Source organism: Homarus americanus, unplaced genomic scaffold (assembly GCF_018991925.1).
Source record: "Homarus americanus isolate GMGI-L3 unplaced genomic scaffold, GMGI_Hamer_2.0 scaffold25827, whole genome shotgun sequence".
In the NCBI taxonomy this organism is placed as follows: Eukaryota; Metazoa; Arthropoda; class Malacostraca; order Decapoda; family Nephropidae; genus Homarus; species Homarus americanus.
The window spans coordinates 1,715,258-1,741,487 of NW_024738300.1; the positions used below are offsets into that span (position 1 = coordinate 1,715,258).

General features: G+C 38.7%; 1 protein-coding gene across 1 annotated transcript; it reads right to left on the reverse strand.

Moving 5' to 3' along the window:
- Positions 1-595: 595 nt before the first annotated feature.
- Positions 596-25,179, reverse strand: LOC121873784. The gene is made up of 12 exons (XM_042377483.1): positions 25,111-25,179; positions 11,290-11,515; positions 5,845-6,021; positions 5,333-5,535; positions 5,096-5,221; positions 3,883-4,048; positions 3,426-3,664; positions 3,032-3,216; positions 2,605-2,841; positions 1,813-1,991; positions 1,356-1,518; positions 596-1,070 (listed from the first exon to the last, which is right to left on the reverse strand). The coding sequence occupies exons 2-12, from the start codon at positions 11,502-11,504 to the stop codon at positions 918-920; spliced, it is 2,043 nt and encodes a 680-aa protein (XP_042233417.1). The 5' UTR covers positions 11,505-11,515; positions 25,111-25,179; the 3' UTR covers positions 596-917.
- Between the last annotated feature and the right edge of the window lie 1,051 nt (positions 25,180-26,230).

Sequence of the window (26,230 nt, forward strand, 5' to 3'; positions counted from 1 at the left end):
AGACTCACGTGAGTTACCTGTCGAATACCAAATAGCAGGTTACAAATTATTCCATACCGATAGGCAGATTAGAAAAGGAGGCGGAGTTGCAATCTATGTCAGGGATAATCTGAAGTGTGAAATAAATAAGGAAATGAAAACTAGGCGGAATACAGAGACGATTTAGATAGAATTAATCGATGACAGGGAAAAAATAATCACAGGAGTAATATGTAGACCTCCTAATCCTCATAGAGTTAATAAGCGACTTATTTGGGATGAAGTGCGCAGGGCTTCCATACATAGCAAAGTCTATATAGTAGGCGACTTTAACTTTAGTCAAATAGATTGGATTGACCTTGCCAGTAACTCAGAATTAGAGGATTTTCTTGAAACAATCCAGGACTGTTTCCAAAGCCAACATATAACTGAACCCATCATTACTTCCAAGTCTTTCTCACAGTCGGGTTTCTCTATAATATCGTTGTTCATCCTGTGTCTGGTTTCTCAGTCTGGCTGAACAGTTAAAAATCGTATCCCCTCATCACTAAACACCATGTCCTCTTTAAGTACGGGATACAACACACACAAAGGTAAATCAGATTAAACTCCTTCATGGAAGAACAACTTTATTGATGTGTTAATTAAGATTCAGATTATTATAAAAATTATAAATTATTTGGATATATTATCTGCTAGAATTACTGGTTCCAGCAAATTATGTGTAATTGTACTCTGATAAAGATATATATCATGTGCACGAATTGCGTTCTTCATCCAAATTTAATCATGCCAGTACTCTAAGGGTCACAGTACTGATAGCCCATTAAAACCGTTGTCCCTTATCTCCGAACATATCTTACCTTCAGTATGTCAGAATGGCTTAGATAATTTTCTGTGACGGATTCCTAGATCACAGCAACATAGTCTGAGGTCTGTTAAGATCGGGAAGGGTGTTGCTTGGGTGAGGAGAGAGAGTGAATGAAGTTCTCCCCCAGCAGCATGAGTAAAGCGATGATGCAGCCAAGAAATAACAGGAAGAAGGCGCCCTGCAGATGGTTCAAACCCAACACCACCTCCCCATTGTCGTCCTTGGAAAAATATTGTATTATTTACCTGACTCACACCTGACTTAAATGTCTTGAAAATTATATGATTATGGTACTCTGGGTGGCAGCGGCACGTGTATACGAGTACTGTGGTGCTTCTGCCATGATGATTTGACGAAGACATCATTTATATGTGAATTGAAGAATTACAAGATTGATTATTATCATTGTATGCAACCGATATTAATAAACACGAGGTCTATACATACGGCTGTGTGTCAGGCTCACATGAACGTTAGCTAAAAGAGACTATCAGTTTATGTTCACCTGTGTAGGGTCTCCCTTGGCTGCCTGGGGGTCTAGTGTTGCAGCTGCTCTGTTCTCTCTCACGCGTCTAGCTATTACGTCGTTAGTCCAGTGTTGTATAATACCAGCGTCCTCCAGTCGAGACATCAACTGAACAAAACGCTGATAGAATGGTGCACCTTTCCTGAAATTATAATTAAATATTACTATTTATATCAAATTTATTAGTTTTGGTCTGTATATATAATTATTCATGCAAATATATTGTCCATCATTTATATCAATTTCGAATTCAGAGCATCTCTCCAGTTACTCAGGGTGTGCTAGCATCGTCAGGGCTATCAAAATAAGTAGAACCCCAAGGATTAATAATTTACATTTTGTTAAGAGACAGATAAGAAAGTGAACGCGGCAGACGCTTGTAAGGGATTGCAAAACTGAGTAAAAGTTTTGGCCAAGATTAGCAATTTATCCTCACCTTAAACCCCATCCAAAACACGCTAATATATATCTTCCCTTGTTGCTGATGTAGAATGGCGTCTCTCCGTTGGCGTCGGTGTACATGGAGGTGATGATGACTGTAATGTAGTTTTGGACAGTAATGAAGGAAAAGCCCCCAGCCAGCACGTTCCTAAGAGCTTCCTTCACCACTAAAACCTGATGGATATTGAGTTATCAAAAATTTCGAAAACACATGATGGGAATAATTTGCACTTAGCTTCTTTGTTACAAAAGAGAGAGATAAATTGAGTGTGTTTATTATACTGAATGTGTACTTGTTTCTTTGACTGTATCTGTGTCTAATTTCATGCCTTTGTATATTGCATTTAGTATTGATGCTTCGGTTTCTATGATATCGGCTCCTTTACAAGTGTTTGTTGTCCTCATGTACGATGAGTTTGGGCAAAGTCGTCTAGGCATTATAGAGAATTATTGCGTTATAACGATAATTTAAAAAAAATTATGACATGGGTGCAATTGAATCGATAACAAAATAGACTACAGAATAGGTAAAAACTTAGTTACTAACTTAACAAACATAATTTAACCCAATTTAACGCAACCGAACCTAACCCAATTTAGACACTATTGGTTATTCTAAGCTAGCAAAGGCCTTCCTAATTGATATAGTCAGTTTTATCACATACTCACTGATATCCGTCGAATAGTAAAAATACAAAGTTATCGCCTATCTCTACCGAAAGGCCAGACGACCAGAGTCCACGGCCAGACCCCCTGTAGTACAAAGTATTTATTCTCATGAACTTACCTCCATCCCTTTGTATATCTGCTGCACCACAGGGTCAGTGTGTTTGCTGAAATATTCTAAGGCTGCTCCATTGAAAAACCAAGGCTCGCTGCCCCACCTCCAGTTGCCCTGACCTAGCAGGTCCTGGAAACTGTCCAGGGTTGAGGATTTCCCCTGAACGGTCAGGTGGGCGATAAGAGACGATCGAAATCCAGTGGTGATGATCAGACAGAACACCAGCCACCACCCCACCAGTAACTGTAAACATTAAGATTATGTCCAGGCATCCACCACCCACCAATACAAAATTGTAAAATCTGCAGCAAAAGGCTGTGAGTATACTAACAGCCTGAAAATATTAATTCTAGAAAATTTTAGGGGAAGAATTAAGGAAAGAAATGTGGTATAAATGATCTTTGATAAAGGTATTCAACACGTATTTAGTTACTCTTCCTGAATCGTTGACGGAGGGGTTGACGGGTGGCTGTTCAAGGAGCGCTCCCCATCCGTACAGGAGGGCTGTGCTGAACCTGAGACCGCGTCCTCCCGTCACCCACCTCCATGTCCTCTGTAGTCCCCACATAATCAAACCCCACGTTACCACGCTCGCCAACAATGCAAACCAAAGGTTTCCTAAATGAGAGAGAGAGAGAAAGAAGTGTATGTGAATAGTAAAAATATGTTTCTCAGCAAATTAATATTATTTTTACTCCCACTGTTATATCGGAAAGATAAAGTAGCAATTAATATATATGAAAATAATCAAATGATCAAAAGCCGAAATATTAGAACTTACATTGCGTGAAATACAAAACATGTACTATTATCAGAGTTCACCGTACGTGCAAATGGTCTGACCAGTGAGAGATGTGCAGGCAGTAGTGTGGGTTTCAGAGACGTTACAACCAGCATATCAGCCGGATACCCTCTGATAAACTCTGTGACCTTGAGTCGTCCTGGTGTAGGCGCCACTATGGTGCAGAAGTCCGACTCCTCCCGTTGGAGTTGACCGATCATCCCGGTGAAGTTGCCGCCATTTTCGTTACCAAATGACCTATTAGGTTCCTCTATTACCTCGTAGCTGAGTGGAAAATTTATCATAAGTTGAAAATGGATTTAGGTCATTAGAAATTTAACTTTCATTATTAAATAAAATTTAACATATGCTTTATTTTCAAGCTCATTATCCACAAAACGTAAACGAAAGCAATACATCACAAGTAACTTTGCTTCCATATTTGCGAACAATAGCAACTGGAAGAAATTCAAGGTGCTATGTGAAGAAACAAAAGGTCTTACGTGAAGTTGAACACCGCAGCGAAAGTGCTGATTAACCTTACATCCAGAGAGTCTTTGGGGGCGACCATGTTCCCTGGTTCATCGTTGATCCTGCTGTAGTCCATGTAAGGGAATAAAGGGAGAGTGACTACCCGGAGCTTCTGACCCATCATGTTTTGAAGCGGTTCTGGATGTAGAGAAACGACTTCTTGTATAATTGCATCATTAAGTCTTGGTTCTGTTCTTGTGAAGAAATAATGACGGATACTGGAATAAATCTTTAATAAAATGATTTTTTCTGAAGGAAGATAAGATAAGATTTTGAAAGCCACCGCAGATTGGACAATCTTTAAGATATGGAATATATGTCTGTGTGGCTGTGCGAAATGAACGGCAACGGTTTTGAAAATAGAAAACTGAAATTTAACATGAAGTTACGCATTTACCCAAAAGTGACATAAATGTAGAATTATCTTGGGTTGGCTACAGTGGCTGGTACAATCCCCACATTGAAAATAACACGTATTTTTCGGTTACTTTGCTATGCACATCTACGGTTTTTTAGATAAATCGCTGAAATTTGGTATGCCTATGTAAATAGCCTTGGGGATGCTTACAAAATTAATGGGTCCTCTTGTGCATAACCACAGTTTTCAACACAGAGCTTCAAAATTTGATGAGGTTATTTTTGCAGGTGCAGGTGACCAAGGACGGACATGGTCAATATGGGTGCTCCTTTTCTGGGTAACTTTACTTCATAAAAAAAAAATGATGGTAACGCCGGGTATCCCAGCTAGTCACCATGTAATGAAATAATGGTTTATTTTGGTTAATTATGAAGTATCACGCAGTTTTTAACTTCATCAGAAAATTAAATCCATGTTCAAGGATTTTTCATTAAAAAAGCATTAATTAGATTTTGAGGGGGTGCATTTCAGGAGGGCAGCACCACATTGTATGAGTTTATTCTCGGTTGGGTAATGAATCGGTACATAACACACAAGGGGAAAATATAATTATTAGTAAAGAGGCATGCACGTTATCTAGAGTTGTCAAATGATAATGGTCAGAGAGAGACAAGAGCTTCTTCATATCATAAGGATAAACATCCAGTGTAAAACCTGTAAAATTAGAATCCACAAAACTTTTCTGGTATTCACATTGTATACCCTAAGAATTTTGTTATAGTAAACCAATGACAGAATACAACAACGATTTATTACACGATCCTCACCGTTCAAGAGAAAACCGCTTAGATGGTAGAAGGAGGTACTGTTCCACTGGTAAAAATATTGGACGTCCGCCTCTCCGTTGTTACAGTACAGACACCGCCGGTACACCCACACACGCTCACTCACTCCTGTTTTTTTTACGAACAGTAGATATGACTATTATCGTATTAGACTAAAACAGGACATAAACTGTACCAGATAAACAGCATTACACTTTTTTTGTTTTATTTCGTACTGACCTTCCCGTGGCAAGGCTTTCCTGAGGCGTGAGCTGCCGATACGTGGTGGTGTGTGGAGGGTGAGGTCGTGGAGGGCCAGGTAGAGGCCGTGGACGGTGTTACGGAGACTATGGTGGAGGAGGACGTCCTTCACTCCTGCCATCCCACCCACCACCACCACCCGCGTCTCTGGCGTCTTCCACAATCCTGCCACCTCTGCCAATCTGTGAAGCAAAAGCTGTAATATTAGAGTATATACAGTATATTCTCTTAATTTCTGTTCTATTGGTGAATCCATATGAAACTCAAAATGCTTAAGATTATAAGATTATGAAAATTAAAATCGACTTGGTTTTTATTTCAAGATCAAGAAAAGACTTTCAGAAATAATGGTCAAATGAAATCTTCAAGACTAAGGAAATTAATTATATATGTACTGTACATGATGAAATATAAGAATAGGATTATGGTCTAGTAATTGAGATTTGTTTTTTATCCTAACTCTTAATTCACTGCGTGTTTGTAAACAATACCTGAGAGCTATGTCAGCACTACGGTTGTTGGTGGTCAGGTCGAGGATGAGTGCCCGGCAGGTTGTTTTGACCTCCCCCAGCAGCCTCTGGAGGAGATGGTCTTGAGCTACCTGGTCCTGAGATAGCACCCACCCTGCCTCCACTACCACACCAGCCTCCATACTCACACCCATGTGTCTGCGGGACACATATTTACATTATTATACCCCTGGAGGAGGTGATCCTGAGGCAGTAGTGTTATGACCTCGAATTGTGTTCTGACCTCGCTAGAGGAAAGGTCACGGCAGACTTAGCTCCCGGGGATAAATTGTCGGTAATGACTTTTACTACTTGCGAACAGGGCTGTGCCCTTCTGTGGGCCAAGTTAGTGAAGATCAAGGAAGAAAACTTTAAATTAAAGGAAGTGATAGCGAGGATGAACGAGGAAGACACGAGACAAGGAAAGTCCGTGTCTGACGAAAACTCAGGTGAATGGAAGGAAGTGAGGAGAGGAACGACCAAAGTGGTATTGAGAAAAGCCACCAAGGAAACGACAACAGCTAAGTGTAAAAACTATTTTAGTCCTTTGATAGACGAAGTGGACGTTAACATGGTCAGGGACAAAGCTGACACAGAAGGTACGAAAACCTTAATTGTTGGCGATTCCCAGGGACGGTACCTGGATAGAGCGTTTTGTGGTAAAAATAAAAATAGGATGAGGGTTTGTTTGCCAGGAGCTGGGGTGGTGGATATAGTTGACAGGATGGACAAGATCTTGTCTGGTAATGGGAACAAACCCATTATCTGCCTCAGTGCAGGAAGCAAAGATGTTGGCCGGTGTAGGAGTGAGGAGGTCCTTGATAAGTTCAAGACAGCTTTCGAACGTATTGGGTTGAAGGGAGGGATCGCTCCCACATGTGGTGTCCTGCCTAGATGGAGAGTTGGCAATGAATGGTTGTCAAGGGCAGTTAGTGTCAACGGCCTTCTTAACAGATATTGCAAGTCAATATCAGTCCCATTCATTGACAACTGGGACAACTTTTACGGTAGAAGGGACCTTTACGCTGGGGATGGGATGGCAATCCTGTCTTGGCTCTCTCGAGAGGGCAGTTCAAAAGATGTGGAAGTCTTTAACCTCCTGTGGGGAACATATGGGCAAGGAGGTGGAGGAGACTGCAGTGGGAGCGGGTAAAAAGTGAAAGGTTACAGGGAAATAATGCTAGGAATGATGACAAAACTAAATTAAGCAGGGAGCTAAAACCTAAATGCGTCAAAGAGAGGACTCAGAACATAACTAACTTAAATGCAAACAGTAGGAGTATGAGAAAAAAATGGATGAAATCAGGGCGTTGTTATGTACCGAAAAAATCGTTATAATAGCATTCACCGAAACGTGAATAAACTTACTCACGAGAGTGTCCTGCCGAATGCCAAATTGCAAGTTACAAATTATTCCATACCGATAGCCAGATTAGGAAAGGAGGCGGAGTAGCAATCTATGTCAGGGATAATCTGAAGTGTGAAATAAATAAGGAAATAAAAACTGAACTGAATACAGAAACAATTTGCATAGAATTAATCGATGGTAGGGAAAAATTAATCGCAGGAGTAATATTTAGACCTCCTAATCTCGATAAAGTTAATGAGAGACTTATTTAGGATGAAATACGCAGGGCATCCAGGCATAGCAAAGTCTGTATAGTAGACGAGTTTAACTTTAGCCAAATGGATTGGATCGACCTTACAGGTAATGCGCAATCAGAGGATTTTCTTGAAACAGTTCAGGACTGTTTCCCAAGTCAACATATCACCGAACCCACCCGGGGTAATAATATACTCGATTTAGTTCTATCTAACAGAGAAAACCTCATTAATAATGTCGAGGTTGGGAACGAGCTTGCTAACAGCGATCACAAAGAAATAAGATTTCAATTAGAATTTAATGGCAGTTGCAAGGAAAATTCCGTTAAAGTCCCCGACTTCAGAAGGACAAACTTTTATAGGTTAAAGAAACAGCTAAGAGAAGGGGTATCACATTTGGGGTTGGATTACATGACCTCACTCAATGTACTCACAGAAGGCCTACATCACTTTATCTGGAGACCTGACAACGATATCCTTACAAAATATAACGGGTGAGGATGACCTGATCACGTCAACTGAGGTTGACGAGTTCAACAATAATTTAAATAATGAGTTACTTAATACACAAAACTCAGATCAAACAACAATGACCCTAAATCGATCAATAATTATTTAAAGAATACTATTGGGTTAAGACCGAGATAAGAAAAGCAAAGAAGAATAATGAACTGAAGGTAGTAAGGGAGGCGAAGTAAAACCCCAAGGAATTCTTTCAAATGTACCAAACTAAATCACGAGAAAAGATTAGACCAATACAGTCAGATACCACCAAACTAAATGATAACGAAGGAGAAATGAGCAATAATCTGAATTAATATTTTTCAACAGTTTTCACCACCGAAAATTTAAACTTGATACCCGAGGCACCGACTATATACAGAGATAGAGAAGAAATAGTTTAAGCGAGATAGTACAGTAGTGTCTAGTAAACGATGTTAATAAGCAAATAGACAAGCTAAAGCCTAATAAGTTGCCAGGTCCCGTTGAGATATTTGCCAGATTATTAATGAAATGTAAGGAAGACCTTAGTATGTCCTCAGCAAATTTGTTTAACATGTCCTTAAAAACGGGCGTAGTACTAGAATCCTGGAGAATAGCAAATGTAATACCATTTTCCAAGAAGGGACATAGATCTCTATCCTCTAACTACTGTCAATCAGTTTAACATCACTTGTAGGCAAATTACTGGAAGCAATAATTTCAAACTTTATTCGAAATCACCTGGAGAAACATAAGTTGCTCAATGATTCCCAACATGGCTTCATAAGTGGGCGTTCATGTCTAACTAATCTTTTAACATTCTTTTCAGCTGTTTTCGAATCAGTGGACCAAACACGACTATGATGTGGTATATCTTGAATTTAGCAAAGCCTTCGACAGAGCCCCCCACGAAAGACTAATAAGAAAAGTGAAGGTTCATGGCATTGGAGGAGATATTTTAAAACGGATTAGTGCGTGGTTACAGGACAGGGAACAGCGAGAGAGCATTAACAGCCCTAAATCCGATTGGAGTAACGTCACTAGTGGAGTGCCCCAAGGCTCAGTACTTAGACCATTATTATTTATTATATACATAAACGACATAGATATCGGCGTAGACAGCAACATTAGTAAATTTGGTGCTGACACTAAAATATGACGTGTAATTAAATCGGACGAGGACTCCGCAAAACTACAGGAAGATCTAAACAGATTTTTCGAATGCTTTGAACAAGGGCAGATGAAATTCAATGTGGACAAAATGTAAAGTACTTAGTATAGGATATGTAAACAGAGAAACCAGATACTGTGGAACAACAATGTTATAGAGAAATCAGAATGTGAGAAAGATTTAGGAGTAATGATAAGTCAGAATCTTAAGCCAATTACACAATGTGCATTTGCTCGAAACAAGGCTAATAAAATACTTGGGTTCATAAAAATGAGTATTAGTTACAAGACTAGCTTGTGAGACCTCACTTGGATTACGCAGTTAAATTCTGGTCACCATATTAGAGAATGGATATAGAAGCTCTAGAAAGAATTTGGAGAATGAACATAAGAACATAAGAACATAAGAACATAAGAAAGTGGGATACTGCAGGAGGCCGACTGGCCCATACAGGGCAGATCCCTTTCACACCCATCCTAGCACTTCCATGTGCCTATCCAACTTCGTCTTGAAGCTCCCTAGCGTCCCCGATCCTACTATAGCACTCGGTAGCCTATTCCACATATCCACAACTCTATTACCAAACCAGTGCTTGCCTATATCCTTTCTGAATCGGAATTTATCTAACTTAAAGCCATTTGTTCTAGTTATTTCGTTATTACTGAGCTTCAGAACATCTTCCATTTTACCCTTGTTAATCCCACTTACCCACTTGTACACCTCTATCATATCTCCCCTAACTCTACGCCTCTCTAATGAATGTAAGCCTAAGCTTTTCAGTCTTTCTTCATATGGAAGGTTTCTAATATTATGGATCATTTTTGTCATTCTTCTTTGTACTCTCTCCAAAGAATCTGTCCATTCTATAATAAGGACACCAGAACTGAACCCGCATAATCCATGAGTGGCCTCACTAATGCTAGGTAAAGTTTCAAGATAATGTCAGCAGTTCTGTTACTCACAGACCTAGATATGAACCCAAGAATCCTGTTTGCCTTGTTGCGAACGCTAATACATTGTTTTCTAGGTTTCAAGTCGTTGCTAACAAATACACCTAGATCTTTTTTCACAAACTGAGTTTTCTATTTCCGTGTTACCTAGTTTATACTTAACGTTGTATTCGTCTTCCCTATCTGTAGTACCTTGCATTTATCAGTATTAAAATTCATTTGCCAGTCTCTGACCACTCATGTATAAGGTATCTAGATCTCTTTGAAGGTGTTCAAAGTCACTGTCTGAATTTATCACTCTCCCCATTTTGGTATCATCTGCAAATTTACTAATCCTACTAGTTATGCCTAAATCAAGATCATTAATGAATATAACAACAGCAGAGGGCCTAATACAGATCCCTGGGGAACTCCGCTTTTGACCGCACCCCAGTCTGACTTTAATCCATTTATGCTGACTCTTTGTTTCCTACCAGTTAACCATGACCTAATCCATTTTAATACTGATCCACCTATTCCATGTGCTTCTACCTTCCTTATCAACATCATAAGAACATAAGAATGGAGGAAACTGCAGCGGGCCTATTGGCCCATACTGGGCAGTCCCGTTTACACCCAACCCCTATTGCTCATATAAGCATCCAACCTATGTTTGAAGCTATTCAGCGTATTCGAGTTAATGATGATATTTGGTAACTTGTTCCATTCATCCACTACTCTGTTTCCAAACCAGTGTCATTTGGAATCTTGAGTAGAGACAGGTTAATTTCCTCTCCCTCGAGAAACGTAGAGTGAGGGGCGATATGATAGAAGTGTATAAATAGAAGTCAGGGCTAAACAAAGGTGACATTACAAAGGTAATTAAACTATCCAACGAAGAGCGAACTCGTAACAATGGTTTTAAATTAGACAAATTTAGATTTAGGCGCGAAATAGGTAAACATTGGTTTGGAAATAGAGTAGTGGACAAGTGGAACAAGTTACCAAAATCATCATTAACTCGAATATGCTGGATAGCTTCAAACATAGGTTGGATGGACAGATGAGCATTAGGGGTTGGGGCTAACTGGGACTGCCCAGTATGCACCAATAGACGCGCTGCAGTTTCCTCCATTTTTATGTTCTTATGTTTGAAGAACCACTCTGCCTCCACCATCAGAAAAGCTTCATATATACATTCATGAATTTCGCAATACACATATAACCAAAGAACAAATTCACCTGATTATACTTGAAAATACGTGCGAGTGTTGTGTAGTGGTGATGAGCACCAGGTGACAGCCGGTGAGATGGTGCTCCACTACCTGACCCACCATCACGCCCACATCCACGCCCACCTGCTCCACGGGTCCAACCATATCCTGACTAGCCACGGAGGAGATGGTCATCACAGTGGCAGCCAACACTACCAAACGATGCCCGAGTGACGCCATCATTATCTGGAAACCTGTATTTGATTAAGCAACACACACACACACACACACACGTGTGCTCCCTAGTAAATAGTTATATATAAATATGTGATTGCAGCACAAAACCATTTTGGACAAAACTCCCTTGGACATAACCCCCATTTTTTTCTATTTTCAGATTAACCTAACCTAACCTAACCAGGTGCTCCTGTAAAACAATTAGCTATAAATTTATAATGCAAGTGTTGATGTGTGTTACTGTATAATACTTAAAATGCCTTCCTTATTGCAGTCTTATGACATAATAAATGTAGTATTTTATATATCTTATTTTTTTACTCTAAATAGTGTTTTTTTGTCCTACTATGCACTTTAATTGAGGGGCTTTTGTTCGGACCCCATAAATATGTACAGTCAGAGGTGGATGATCGGAAGAAGGGAAGACCAAGAAGGATATAACAATACAGAGGATGGACATAGTTTAATATTTAGAGTATACTGACAGTGATACAGCCGAAAATAGATTCACCAACCAAAATCTCCATTGTATACAGCCTTTCTTTACCAAGTAATGCAGGTAAAATTGCGAGTACGAGATAAATCTCGATAAAACCACACAGGAAAGGGGGAGAACTGGAGCACCTTAGCTTTTGTGTTTATTCAGGACATCTTAAGAGACAACTGAATTTATAGGGACTGAGAGAGGCTTATATACAAAGGGTGACCTTACAAACATCAGGTCAGGTCAGGGGAGCATATTCAAAAACATTTACGGGACTGTATCTCTTTGATTACCCCGTAACTGGACTTACAGTCTCCGATCGGTATACTCAAAACAAATATTTGTCAGCGGACTCAGTAATCTAGCCCGTAACTTACAGCACCTCCTTTGGTGCTCTAACACCCTCAACCCAGATATAGTAGTCGCCTTTCTCCCGATTGCATAAAAAATTAATAATATATGCTGTTATAATACTTGTTAGACTTGTTTTGTTTTATCATAGAATAATGAAGAAATATTTTTGTACATCAACATACTAAAATACGATATTACAGTTTGTCTTTTTGGTTAATATTTTTTTACCATAAGAAGAGGCTTAAGTGTTTCTATTTCTCGCTGAATGGAAGAGACGCAGCTTTTGTTTTCTTACAACTTATCAAGTAATTTGTACCAAAATAGAAGGTTTTTATTGTTCACATTTATGGTACATTTTTTTTCATGACTGAATAAACTTTCAGATAGACCTTATTAATGTGGTATAGCTGTAAATATCCTTCAGTAATGAAAGCCAATTATGAGGTCAAGTGGACATTTTTGCCTAGACTCCATCTCATGTTTAGTAAGGTCACTCTGTGCACTTAAGCCTCTCTCTGTCTATGTAATTCAGTTGCCTCTGAAGATGTCTTGAATAAAGTCGTACTAAAGCTAAGGTGATCCATTGTTTCTTTTTTCCCTGTGTGATTTTATCAACATATATATATATATATATATATATATATATATATATATATACACACACACACACACACACACACACACACACACACACAGATATATATATATATATATATATATATATATATATATATATCGGCTTATTTTGGTCAGTGGTTAACCATTATCCTCAAGTATTACTCAAACATAATTCCATCGTCACTTATGACGCTTGAAGTCCGTCTAGCAACTATCAAGTGCGTCAATCTCAGTTGATTTCTCCTTCTTTTGTGATTGGATGATGATTTTGAACTGAGAGACGATTGGCCAACTATCCCCTGCACTGCCATCTACCTTCGGACAAGAGAACTGAAACTACTGGATAAACACTAGAGTTACGGACTGCTTATGGGACTGTAATTATATTTTGAGTATGAGAAATTACGGGACTGTAAGGAGTCTGTAAGTTATGGTACTGTATCTCTACTACTGTACATAACAGATGAAGTGTTTTTAGTTCGCGGTCCCAGGTCAATAACATGGGATCCACTAATCCCAATACCGCCTCCACCGCACACGAAAGAAGAGCTTAAAAAATTAGCGACTTAATAAGTAAAATCAAGGTCAAAACCATGAAACCCACTAATTTTATACCCTACATCTATCGCAAATGCTTTGAAAGTACGACACAACTATTCCTTTTTTAGGATGTGTAAGGGCATGGTGGCATCCATATTAAATTCTCCTTTTATAACAGTAAGCTAAGATTTGATAAGACCTTTGTGAATGTTGCCTGTTCACGTCTAGTAGTTGAAAGTGGTTGATCAATAATGTACTAAATACCATGAGAGGTCGGGGACGTCTTAGATGTGTCAGTAGCAAGAATATTTAAAGATTATTATTGGACAAAGGAAGGTTATTGGTTGGAGAATAAATCATTGTGAAGTTTACCGCCGAGATTATTATAAGGTATTGGGTCAGTAGGGTTAACACCGAGATAAGAAAAGCAAAGAGGAATAATAAGCTGATTAGTACCTCAGTGGGCCGTTGAAGATACACCAGGATTTAGTCAAGTACAATATATACAGTGTCCCAACAACCAACAGTTCCTGAAATGGATTTTACTTTGTAATAGTTAGCACAGTTATTCTTAAGCCTAGACTCTCAATATTACCACCACATTAAATTATTCTGTAAACTGCTTACAACCACTAAGTAGGGACCGTTGCTTTACTGAACTAGGTTTAATTTAATTAAAGTAACCCAAAAAATATTTAATGAAAAGTGAAAATGACGGAGGTAATACTGACGAAGCTTGTCAGGCCACACTGTTAAGCCCGAGTGTAGGACGTAAGACCCTCGAACAAAAGCCCTCAAGGACATAAAGCCCCCTAGGATATAAAGCCCCTAGCACAAATTATAATTAGACATTTTATAACATTATTTTTATTCCTTATTATTTACAGATTACAATTTATGAACCTAACCTAACTTAACCTAACCTGATCTAACCTAACACATTAACATTAACTGACGGGCTTTTGTCTTACTTTGCACTTTAACTGAGGGGGTTTTGTCCACGGGGCCTTAGTTCGGGGCTTTTGTCCTAAGGGGATTTTGTCCAAGGAGGCTTTTGTCCGGACCCAGTCAAGCCACGTAACTACAGCCATGGGGGTCTGGGGTTAGTTAGATAATTCCTTAATACAATGGTTTCTAGAGACCCAGCGTGACCCTACACATCCAAGGAACTTCATGTAAATACTCTGTACATATTACATTTAACATTGCCTGAGGCTAGAAACTACTCTAATAGTACCAACATATAGCTCCACTTATCACATACTTAAAAATATAAAAAAATGACCATTACTTAAATGATGAATAACCAGCTAGGGCCAGCTACTTGGTCAACAAACTTGCTCCCCTGAATACGTCACCACTCTCACACACTGGTTGATTTTCCAGTATTCTTAACTGCTAATAGTGATGTCTTTGTGGCCTCTCCTCCTAAAACCATAAGAACACAAAAATGGAGGAAACTGCAGCGGGCTTATTGGCCCATACTAGGCAGCGCCGTTTACACCCAACCCATATCGCTCTCATGGAGCTACCCAGCGTGTTCGAGTTAATGATAAAGTTCGGTAACTTGGTCCACTCATCCACAACTCTATTTCCAAACCAGTCTTTATTTATAGCAAGGCTAAATCTAAATTTGCCTTATTTAAAGCCATTGCCACGAGTCAGCTCTTGGTTGGATAGTCTGAGTACCTTTGTTAAATCACATTTGTTTAACCTTGACTTCCATTTATACACCTCGACCATATCGCCCCTCACTCTTCGTTTCTCGAGAGAGTGCAAATTCATATGTTTTAATCAAGGTTCCTAATGCCCGGGATTAATCTTGTCATCCTCCTCTGAATACTTTCTTGGGATTCGATATCCATTCTGTAGTAAGATGACCAGAACTGTTGTTTTGGTTTAAGACTCCTACTTAACAGTACTTCTAAATCTCTCTTACAGTCGGATTTCCCTATAGCAATGTTGTTCATCTGATATATGGTTTCTCTGTTTTCATCTCCTAGACTAAGTACTTTACATTTGTCCACATTGAATTTCATCTGCCATTTTTCAGACCATTCGATTTTTTTTTTAGATCTTCCTACAGTTTGATACATTTGGAAGAATCCCTTGGGGTTTGATTTCGCCTCCCTTGCTACCTTCAGTTCATTATTCCTCTTTGCATTTCTTATCTCGGTCTTAACCCTACCGGCCAATACCTTATAATAATAAGAACATAAGAACATAAGAAAATAAGGAGTCTGCAATAGGCCGGTTGGCCTGTGCATGGCAGCTCCTGTCGAGAGTTACTACCACTCTCTATCATCCATGAATTTATCTAGCCTCCTTTTGAAACTTTCCAGAGTTCCCGCAATTACTACAAAGTTGCTAAGCTTGTTCCACTCGTCCACCACCCTATTTGTGAACCAGTTTCTTCCTATCTCCCTCCTAAACCTAAACTTATCCGACTTGAATCCGTTGCTCCGAGTCCTATCCTTCTCGGATATTATAAGAACTTTATCTAAATCCCCTTTATTGATTCCTTTCACCCACTTAAATACTTCTATCATATCTCCCCGCACTCTTCGTCTTTCTAGGGAATGCAAGTTAAGTTTCTTTAACCTATCCTGATATGGAAAGTTTCTAAGTCCCTGAATCATTTTTGTCATTCTTCGCTGCACCGACTCTAGTGAATTTATATCCATTCTATAATAGGGGCACCAGAACTGAACCGCATAATCGAGGTGCGGCCTAACTAGCGCAAGATATAGTTGCAATAAGACCTCTGCACTCTTGTTACTTACACTTCACAGATATAAAAGCCAATACTCTGTGTTTGCCTTATTTCGGGCATTAACGCACTGTTTTCTAGGCCGTAGGTCCGGGCTTACAAGTACCCCTAGGTCTCTTTCACAAGTCGACTTCTCTAGGTTGATGTTGTTCAGGCTGTATACATTATAAGTATTTGTTCTTCCAATATTAAACTTCACCACGATTAATTCTCCTACCTATAGCCTTCTTTTGTCCAATAATATTCTTTAAATAATTATTTATCCATTTCGGGTTCTTATTGTTTGGTCTGAGTTTTCTGTATGGTATGTTCTGCCTTTTTGCATTAAGTAATTTATTATTTAAATTGCTGTGGAACTCGTCAGGCGTCAGATCTCGTGATAAGGTCATCCTCAGCCATCATAATTGCGAGGTTATCGTTGTCAGGTCTCCAGGTAAAGTGAGGTCCTGTAATTCACCTATCCTGGAAACCTACGGCACAGCGACTACCTACCGTCTTCTACAATACTCAGCCTTGCTCGTCAGCCATCTCAGCTCCGCACTTAAGTATTTGTAATCTTATATTGCCTCCCCACCTCCACCTTGCTTCAAATTATTGTATGTTGTATAAATATGTATATACTGTTAATGTTTAGGTTAAGTATGGTTAAGGGTAAATTATAGAAAGCTGAATATTTTGTTACGGAATTTATGGTACTTTATTATACACAACAAAAACTCTCATCCATTGTCTACCCTTTTATAGTCCGATTGTCTTTGTTTTTTTATTGTTGTTGCCTGTTGGGATCTGGGTAGACGTATAACTATATTCTAAATCCCCAACTGTGAATTACAAGAAAGGGCTTAGGGACTTCTTGTATCCTATGTGGTTATTAACATATATAATGAAAATTGAAAGTATTTTATTTTGATCTTTATTTCCAATATTATCTAGTAAGGTCTCATCTCTGCGTAATCAAAGAGACAAACTCCGTCACCACTGGCTACTTTTGTATAACTGTCTTTCCACTACAAATATTGGAAAATTTGCCCTCGCATTAGATTCTGTCAGTCTCCTCCACTACGACTCATATTTTTCAAACGAGTAATTCTCCGTCTTGTGTTTCATCATATCACGCGACTGTATTTTGGTTTATCCAGTTATTGTGGGCTACCGGCATCTGTTGGTATGTTCCCTGCTGCAGCGGTACATCTAATAACTACCTCAAGAGCCTTTTTTTTTACACCTAATGCATATTATTGTTTGTGTAAAGTTGATTTCATTCCTCATTATTCATTTTATCCGAATTATATAAACTCAAAATTCGTTTGGGTTTCTCATTTGCTTTATGCTGTACATGGATTCTTAAGTCACTTCGGGTATTAAATTTAAATATTTTTGTTACTTAGAATTACATTAGTATGATTGTCATATAAACTTCATTACCATTTTTAGTGTGTTGACATCCTCCATGCCTCTGATTTTTAGGACATTATATTTTTGGGGGCTTCATTTTATTAGATAATTCTCCCTCAGCGTTGTAGAGTTTCACATTTTTCCAGATAAAAAAAATGCCAAGGACATACTGTAAATACATTTGTCACCTTATATTCCTTGAGATTTGATGAATAGCTCGTATTGATAGGGCACAATTTTCCTGAATAGACTACTATCGTGACAGGTTCTACCTATTAGAGGTGAATAATAGTAAAACTGTAGAGTATGAAATAAATTATCTGTCTTTGAATTTGTATGTGAAACATTAGGAGCCTCTATATTCTCTTCCCATGCGGTGGTGCGACTCTTGGTAGGGTAGGGCTTTGTTTCAACTGTGCCTTCCTTGTACCACCGCCGGATCCACCTATAAACTGTGGACACGCTGGCGCCGGTTTCAATGGATATTTCCCGTGCTGACATGCCAGTCAGCGACATCCATACGATCCTTGCACGATGGGCCCTCAACATCGCTTTTACTGCACGTCGCTTCTCCATGGCCTTTGGCTCTGTCAGACAGGGGGATAATATATATATGGTAGATTTTGATTCACTTCGATATGTTTTAATATAATGTATAACAAAGGAATAATAAAATATATTTGATTATAAATGAAAGCCTGGCACAAATTTTGCACTGTATAGTCCAAAAGCAAAAGAATTAAACCTGGAAGAAATTGGCAATAAGCTAAAAATTCCAGAAAAGACTCATAAAGGTAAGAAACGAACAACTAACGTCTTCCTGGTGGTAGCTCGGGATTCAAGGTGGCGTTTAAGATAGCCGCAATTCTCCAGTGTATTATATATTTGCAACTAGATATGATAAAAATATAAACGAAATGTCAAATCATAGGTTTTCAGACATGATTAATTCGATGAAACCATTAAATTACTGGATATAATAAAAACGAGATGGCAGCCTTTTTATATGGAATCACATTAACAATAAAAATTGATGGACATATCGACATAGGAATAGTGCATAAACATATATTTTCAAAGATGAGCATTCCCGTTATGTCATTAATTACGTAATATAACATTGTTGTTAACCATGCAGCTACATGTCTCCAGTAGGACACAAATAAGAGCTGCTGATGTAAGAATGTTAGCACGATGTGTACGTGAGAAAGCATCGTTAGTTAACATATGTACAACTGATCCTTTTGCGTACACCCTTTTCCCACAGTTCTGCTGGGCCACTTCCCTTAAAAATCTGGTCGGTCAATGCTACCGAGGTAAGACATCAAAAGATGGAATCTACCAAGACGCACAATGATTTTGTCTAGATCTTGTGCAGCAGCTACTATCTCTTTAGCCTTTAGGTATAATGGCTGGTCAAATGTAACTGGGCAAAGCTTAATGCTGTATAAATAGTGCTTGGATTAGGTAAGTTCAGATTGATGAAAGGGAGGACCTCTAGTTTGGTTCTTTCATACTAGTCAATCCTCATGGCCACTTTCATGAAACCATGGCCTGGAGGACATGGCGTCAGTTTCAGAATACAGGCAACATTCTACTGTACAAGGAGTCTAAGGACAGCTGCTCAGCTCGGGTTCTGTGGTTTATGGTCATCAGTTTTAAGGGGCCCCACTAAACCTGTACATCCTGCAGACCGGAAACAACAGGTTTGCTCTGTCTTTAAAGGAATGCTTCCAAAAGAGCCACCTGTTTCAGCAGATGGTATTTTGACTGTACGTTTTATGGGTGAACAAGCCACAGTGCCAGTAGAAGTTTACAAGCTATGCCTCCCATACTGTGGAATGTGTTGTGACCAATTACTGTAGTTTTACATTGAAATCAACGTTGTCATACACACACTGTGTGAAACCACCAAGAACATGGTTCTTCACCTGATATCAGGGCATGTTCAAGCCGCTGTACCTCTTTAACGTTTTAAGGGTAGTGTATGTTGCTCAAAATTTCCATCATTTCTCGGGAAGCACACTTGCGGTGTATGTACACAGATACACAGAGCAAAATTGGTGAAATAAAGGACATGCTGAAATTATGGCATGCGCTATGGCTGTGCATCTCCTATTGATAGTCTTGGAACTTTTACCCTTCCAGTTCACCAAATTGTACATGAAACGCTTTAGAGAATCAGGTAACAAGTATTCCTATTCTCTGGTTCTTCCATTGTAAGGCACTCATCACAGCCATATACGCGCAACTGGATATCATCAAGGATTACTGTACAGTATTGAAGCAGCCATATCAATGATACATTCAGTCCTCACTACTCGTATCAGTTATCACTTACCTTGTAAGTAATCAACCTTTCACGGAGGATTTTGTGAGCTGAGTCACGAAAACTGATGATGCTCGACTTTCCGATGATGTTTGTAATTGTGATATTGTCACCACAATGTTTCTTAGGCATTTGCTTGAAAAATCTCAATGCATATAGATCTTGTCTATTTAAGTAAATGTCGTGTACTCTAAACGCCCTGCTAGAGAATACTGGCATTAATCATTTTCATGAAGTAAAGCACCAAATTTCTTGAAAACATTCTCCTGAACCTTATCAAATGGTCTGCCAATGGATTCGTCCCTTTCGCCTCTTTTCGGAGACATACTTGAGCACAATTACACTGATATTTTGTCTCAGTTTACACTAAATCAAAAGCAAATCGTACGAGTTCTGTAACAGCATTTCCCCAGTCATCTTACATGTCTGCGTTATGTTTATAGACAGTGTTTTGAAACTCTATTAGGCCCGAATTCAAAACGGTGATTTTAGCCTGGGATCTGAGCTCGACTCAGGCCTGCGAATCTAAATTCCTCGATCCAAGATTGCTTGCAGTGGATTAGACATATTCAGAACATCGACTTGAACCCCGAATCGGACAATTTGTTGTATTACCTTCAATTACGAGTAAGGATTCGAACACTGAAATTCCAGCTAATCACGTTTTAGTTACACCATTACGACAGCCAATCACCATCGAGAGTAATGTTTACAAGATTATGACGGAAATTATGACTCGACGAGTTTTTACGGAGGAGAAATCTCTCCTTGCACATCAAAAGTTACTTTTATTACTATAATGACAATCAAATTATGATCAAATTATAATGATTTATGGTATTGTGTTTCAACGTGGCTGTGTTGTTATATAATAACAAAGAAATTCATAGAGGAAAACAATTGTATACAAATTGTTGATATAATCCGGGACAGGTGTCAATATTCATAACCAAAGCAAGATGAATCAATGCAGGCCGTAGTAACCTGGCTAAGTTAGGTTAGGTTTCCTTCTGTTCTTTTAACCACACATTTCCCCTGATTAGTAATGTTAAGAAAAGACTTTCCTTTATTAATACATTAATATCAAAATACACTCAGAATTGAGTCAATTATATTGAAAATACATCAAAATAGTGTTCCTAAAGAAAAATGCTCAAAATATAGAAGCGTCAGCGTTCTTTACATTTACCCGCTTGGTATTCATGGACCCTAAACACGAAAGTGTTGTAACACATTAACCATTCAGTAATCAGAATCTTTCTAATCTAAAACTATTCGTTGCGAAGAATCTCAAAGCAATCATCAGATGATGAATGGGAGGTAGAGGTGAACCATAGCCAACAGTTCTGTCAAGTAGATGCTCCATATCACGGAAATCTCCCTTGCTGAACCTATATCGTTGTTTAAATTGCGTGTCATCATAAAGATTGATAGGATTCTGCCTATCTACCATCAGTCTTCTCCCCACAAAATTTCCGCGCTCTCTGTCAAAATTCATGTTGACTTGCTTGAAGGATCGACCACCAAACCTGCCTCCAGGCTGGATTAACGCGAGGATCGACAAATCCGATCTCAAACCCGGTTTGAATTTATGTGTTAGCTCAAGCCAGCGTTCTGAATACCAAAAATCTTCAATCTTCGCTCGATCCTTGGTTTAAACCTTCATGAGGTTTCAAATCACTGTTCTGAGTTCGGCCCTAAGGTTTCTACCCTGCTTATGCCTGTCCTGCGCTTGAGTGGCATTTTATTGTCCATAGTTATTGCTTCTGAACAAAACAAACAGTCATGTTTAATATCAAATATAAAAGCACCTGATGGCAATATTGGTGACTCTTCCTCCTGTATCACACTAGCAGATGACTTCCTTGTTGTAGCTGTTATCGTGCTCTCACAAGTATAGTTGTTGCTACAAACAGCATGAAGTCTCAGTGGTGGTAGTCAACAGATGCTAATCTGTTGAAGCCCATCATCTCGCTTAGTGTCCTGCGGCCCTTATCTCCAATTGTTGCAACATGAGACGAACTCAGCTTCCCATTCCAAATTATACAAGGCACATCCATTATATGAAATAGGAATAAACTAGTCCAGTTATTACCGCTATGGGCCTCTTGCATACCAAAGTAATATCAAACAAAATCCCATGTTTGCCCTCGATAATTTATCAAATATCATATCTCGTTGCAAATATATGTTAACATAAAATAGCAGCCATCTATTTTTTTCTTACCCTGATATAAAGGTTTTACAGGATTGCTCGTGTCTGGAAACCTATGATTAGAGACTTTGTTCATATTTCTATCATGTTTAGCAGCAAATATATAATGCACTATAGAATGGCAGCCATCTTGGACGCCATCTTGAGTTCCTTAATTAGCACAAGGAAGATGTTTGGGGTTTTTTATGTCTTTCGTGAAATTTTCAGCTTGTTGCCAGTTTGTTCCAGGTCTGAGGTCTATTCCAGCTATGATTCTTGGACCAGCAGTCGTCGCTCAAAAAACTTTCTTTACTGGGGGTCGATGAATTCCAGAATGAACACTGTTACTCCTGTTACCTCAGTAGGGTTGTCAAAATCTTTCATCCGTTGCATTATATTGTCTAATATAATTTTGTAAGAGATTTTTTTTTTTACATCTTATTGTCAAATTGAGCTAGAATGTTTGATATGGGGACAAGAAATGAGACACTGCAATGTTGCTTATTAAAAATTGTACTCATTAATTATTACTGCACACCTCCCCCCTCCCCCCAAAAAATAAAAATAATATATATATATATATATATATATATATATATATATATATATATATATATATATATATATATATATATATATATATATATATTCTCTGAGAACAAACAATTTAAGGAATCAGGGACAGTATAAACGTGATAGTAGCAAATTAGTTTTTTTTCTCTTCAGTTTTCAGTCGCTCTGAAGAAAAAGACCACCAGACCAGGGTGTGATGGGTCCCTGGACACTATACAAAGGGAACGTCTCATGCATCATCAAGAGTAGTTATTTCATGAGAGACACCGCCTGTTGCCCGACTTTTTTGTTTCTTAGATTCCTCAGACATGTAACATCAATCGCCTTTATTGAAGTCTTATTTCTGCTTACAGTACTGTAGTTGTTCGTATTTGTGATATATCCAACATCGACTCCTGAACTATGTAAACATATTACCTATTCGTAGATTATGAAGATATAAGTTTGAGATATCATGAACCCACCAGACGGCATTAACACGGGACACATGTTCCTGGATGCATCAATGGCTTGATGAAGTCAAGACTAAATTTCAAGCATATTGTTTATCAACCAACTAGGTGTTTTGTGCAAGAGGAATATTTCACATTTTAACACACTTCTTTCTTAATGCGGAATGACCAATATAGCTGCTAAGTTCACAAAGACACCAAAGGGGCGGTCCTTAGAGATTAAAAGAGATACTGTAAATATCAATGTAGCTGTTGGACGCAAAATATATTTTCTTGATCCTTTTGCTAATATGGTTCTAGATCAAGGGACTATAAGTGTTCCCTTAAAGTACTCGGGATGATGTGCATGAGTAGATCATTGTAGCTACTGAAAGGGGCCCTAGTTTATGCTGCGCTTATAGCTTCTGTATAAATAATAATTTCATTTAAAATATATGCTGCTTATATCATCGTGAAACCAATTAAGGTGTATTTGTTTTCTTAGTCTCTAGAATCTGGATGGTTACAGACAAAAATAAATAAAATAAAAAATAAATAAAAAGGCGTTATACAAGATATGAAGGATAAGTGTTTAATAAGCAAGTCTGGTTTTGATAGTTCCGAAATATTGCGTTACGTGTAAGTCATTCCATCTTTCCAGGAAGTATTTTTCAAATTATTAAAAGTATAACTTTATGTGAAGCTGTGAAGCATTACTATAGGTTGAGAAGTATATCCGAAATTAAGAAGATCTAAAGTGTTGCTCAACTTCTTTTTCAAACTTGTCGTTTTTTTTGTCTTTGGTCAGCCAGAAACAAATTTGTCATACAATAAGGTTGGATTAAACCAATACCCCACCAGGAGGAGACACCGCGTGTATCCGGTCATCTGCTTCTGGAGTAGTTAATTAGATGGTGGTAAATGGGACTCGCATTTCCGTGCACAAACACACACAGGTGACTGCGCATGTACGCGTGGAAATGTACACATCCTCACACATACATTTTATACGAAATAAATGCACCCACGCAAGTACGCACTGTGTCATGCACTTCCATACGAACGCTTGCGAGCGCACTTAAGAACGTAAGAACTTAAGAATGGAGGAAACTGCAGCGGGCCTATTGGCCCATACTGGGCAGTCCCGTTTACACCCAACCCTTATCGCTCATATATCCATCCAACCTATGTTTGAAGCTATCCAGCGTAATCGAGTTAATGATGATTAATGGTAACTTGTTCAATTCATCCACTCCTTTATTTCCAAACCAATATTTACTTATCTCGCGCCAAAATCTAAATGTGTCTAATTTAAAACCACTGTTATGAGTTTGCTCCTGGTTGCATAGTTTGAGTACCTTTGTTATATCACCTTTGTTTAGCCCTGACTTCCATTTATACACCTCTATCATATCGCCCCTCACTCTTGAGGGAGAGCAAATTAAGATGCTTAAACCTGTCTGTGTACTCAAGGTTCCTAATGCCCGGGATTAGTCTTGTCATTCTCCTCTGAATTCTTTATAGGGATTCTATGTCTATTCTGTAATACGGTGACGAGAACTGAACAGTGTAATCCAGGTGAGGTCTCACAGGCGCAAGATATAGTTTTAGGATAACCGCGCGCCTTGTAACTAACACTCCTTTGTATGAACCCAAGTACTTTGTTAGCCTTGTTTCGGTTAAGATTATAATAAAAACATATTTGAATTTCACTCAAAAGAAGCACAACAATTTCACTCACTGAATATGAAACCGTAATAATAAATAAATAAATTTCAGTATAATTACCATACACGTTTCATCACTTGCGAAAAAACTCAGTGTAGGAAAAAATCTTTATATCCCATGAGTAACGCTTCAAACATATCTCTAATGTCCTTCATTCTTCTATACCTACATTTATAATCAGTGACTCTCAATTTACCTTGTAGTAAATTACCGGTATGGTGGAGTCGCCTCCTCTGTGACTTCCTGGGAACGATCTTCAATTGATCCAGACAGCTATATTTATGAACAGGAAAAGGGAGGGTAGCGCAGGCGCTGCCTCGTGCTCCACGAGGTAGTACGCAGAGTTATTCCTGCCTCCCTATTGACTTTGATGTTTGTTGTTACGAATACAGAAACAGACGTGTGTGTATGTATGTGTTTTGATACGTATTTAATCAATCTTTTCATCATTATATATATATATATATTTTTTTTTGTGAACGAAGATCTATGAGTTTTACCCCCCCCTCCCCCCCGACATTGCCTCTATTTATTGCCACAACTCCGGTTGTTTCTTTGCCTTTTTTACCACAATGGGCAAGAGGAAAGATTTAACAAAATAGCAGATAGCGTCAATTATTAGTCTGCATAAGGGCAAGAAACCTGTAAAGGAAATATCAAGAATTGTTGGTGTAAGTGACCGATCAGTTCAGATCTAGATTAAACGATTTCGAGATGACGGCGGGCTGACAACACCAGGGCACAGCGGACGGCTGTACAAAATACCGGTACAAAATTTGCTGATACTCAATTTTAGTTGTCAAAACGATATGCATGTGAATTCAATTATCATTTCTAGATCGACTCTGGTGGCGGCTGAAGCAAACATGAATATTAGGCTCGTATAAACAATGGTCTGGATAATATTTTGCGGCAATATTCGACACATAGATATTGTTTTGGTTTATCGGAGAATCTAATGAATAATAATAATGGTTGCCCGTTGTGTAATGAAGATAGTGGGCAGAAGAGCCACCTAGGCGTGATTTGTTTAAGGTGTAGAAACTGTTGCCAACACAACAACCACACCCTAAGTTAACGAGCTGGATGACCCAGTGTCAATGAATAATCAGAGAACACCGAACAACTCGCCAACTGCACTGGCTACCCATTACCCTGGAACATACTCCGCAAATCGATTAGCATCCAGGTTCTCAATTACTTATGGTTAGACATAGGCAAATGGCGCAAAGAACTTGCCCAAAGTTTTACCCTGCCAGAGGATCGATACCGAGTCCGTTCGCTTGCGAGGCGAGCATGATGACCATTACACTATA

Excerpts from the sequence above, each read along its gene's own strand:
- LOC121873784 (XM_042377483.1), bottom strand. The coding sequence starts at position 11,504 with ATGATGGCGTCACTCGGGCATCGTTTGGTAGTGTTGGCTGCCACTGTG. Across the intron at positions 6,022-11,289 it reads GTATTTTCAAGTATAATCAG|ACACATGGGTGTGAGTATGG; the intron begins GTGAATTTGTTC and ends TGTGTCCCGCAG. Across the intron at positions 2,842-3,031 it reads CCGTCAACGATTCAGGAAGA|TTACTGGTGGGGTGGTGGCT; the intron begins GTAACTAAATAC and ends TAATGTTTACAG.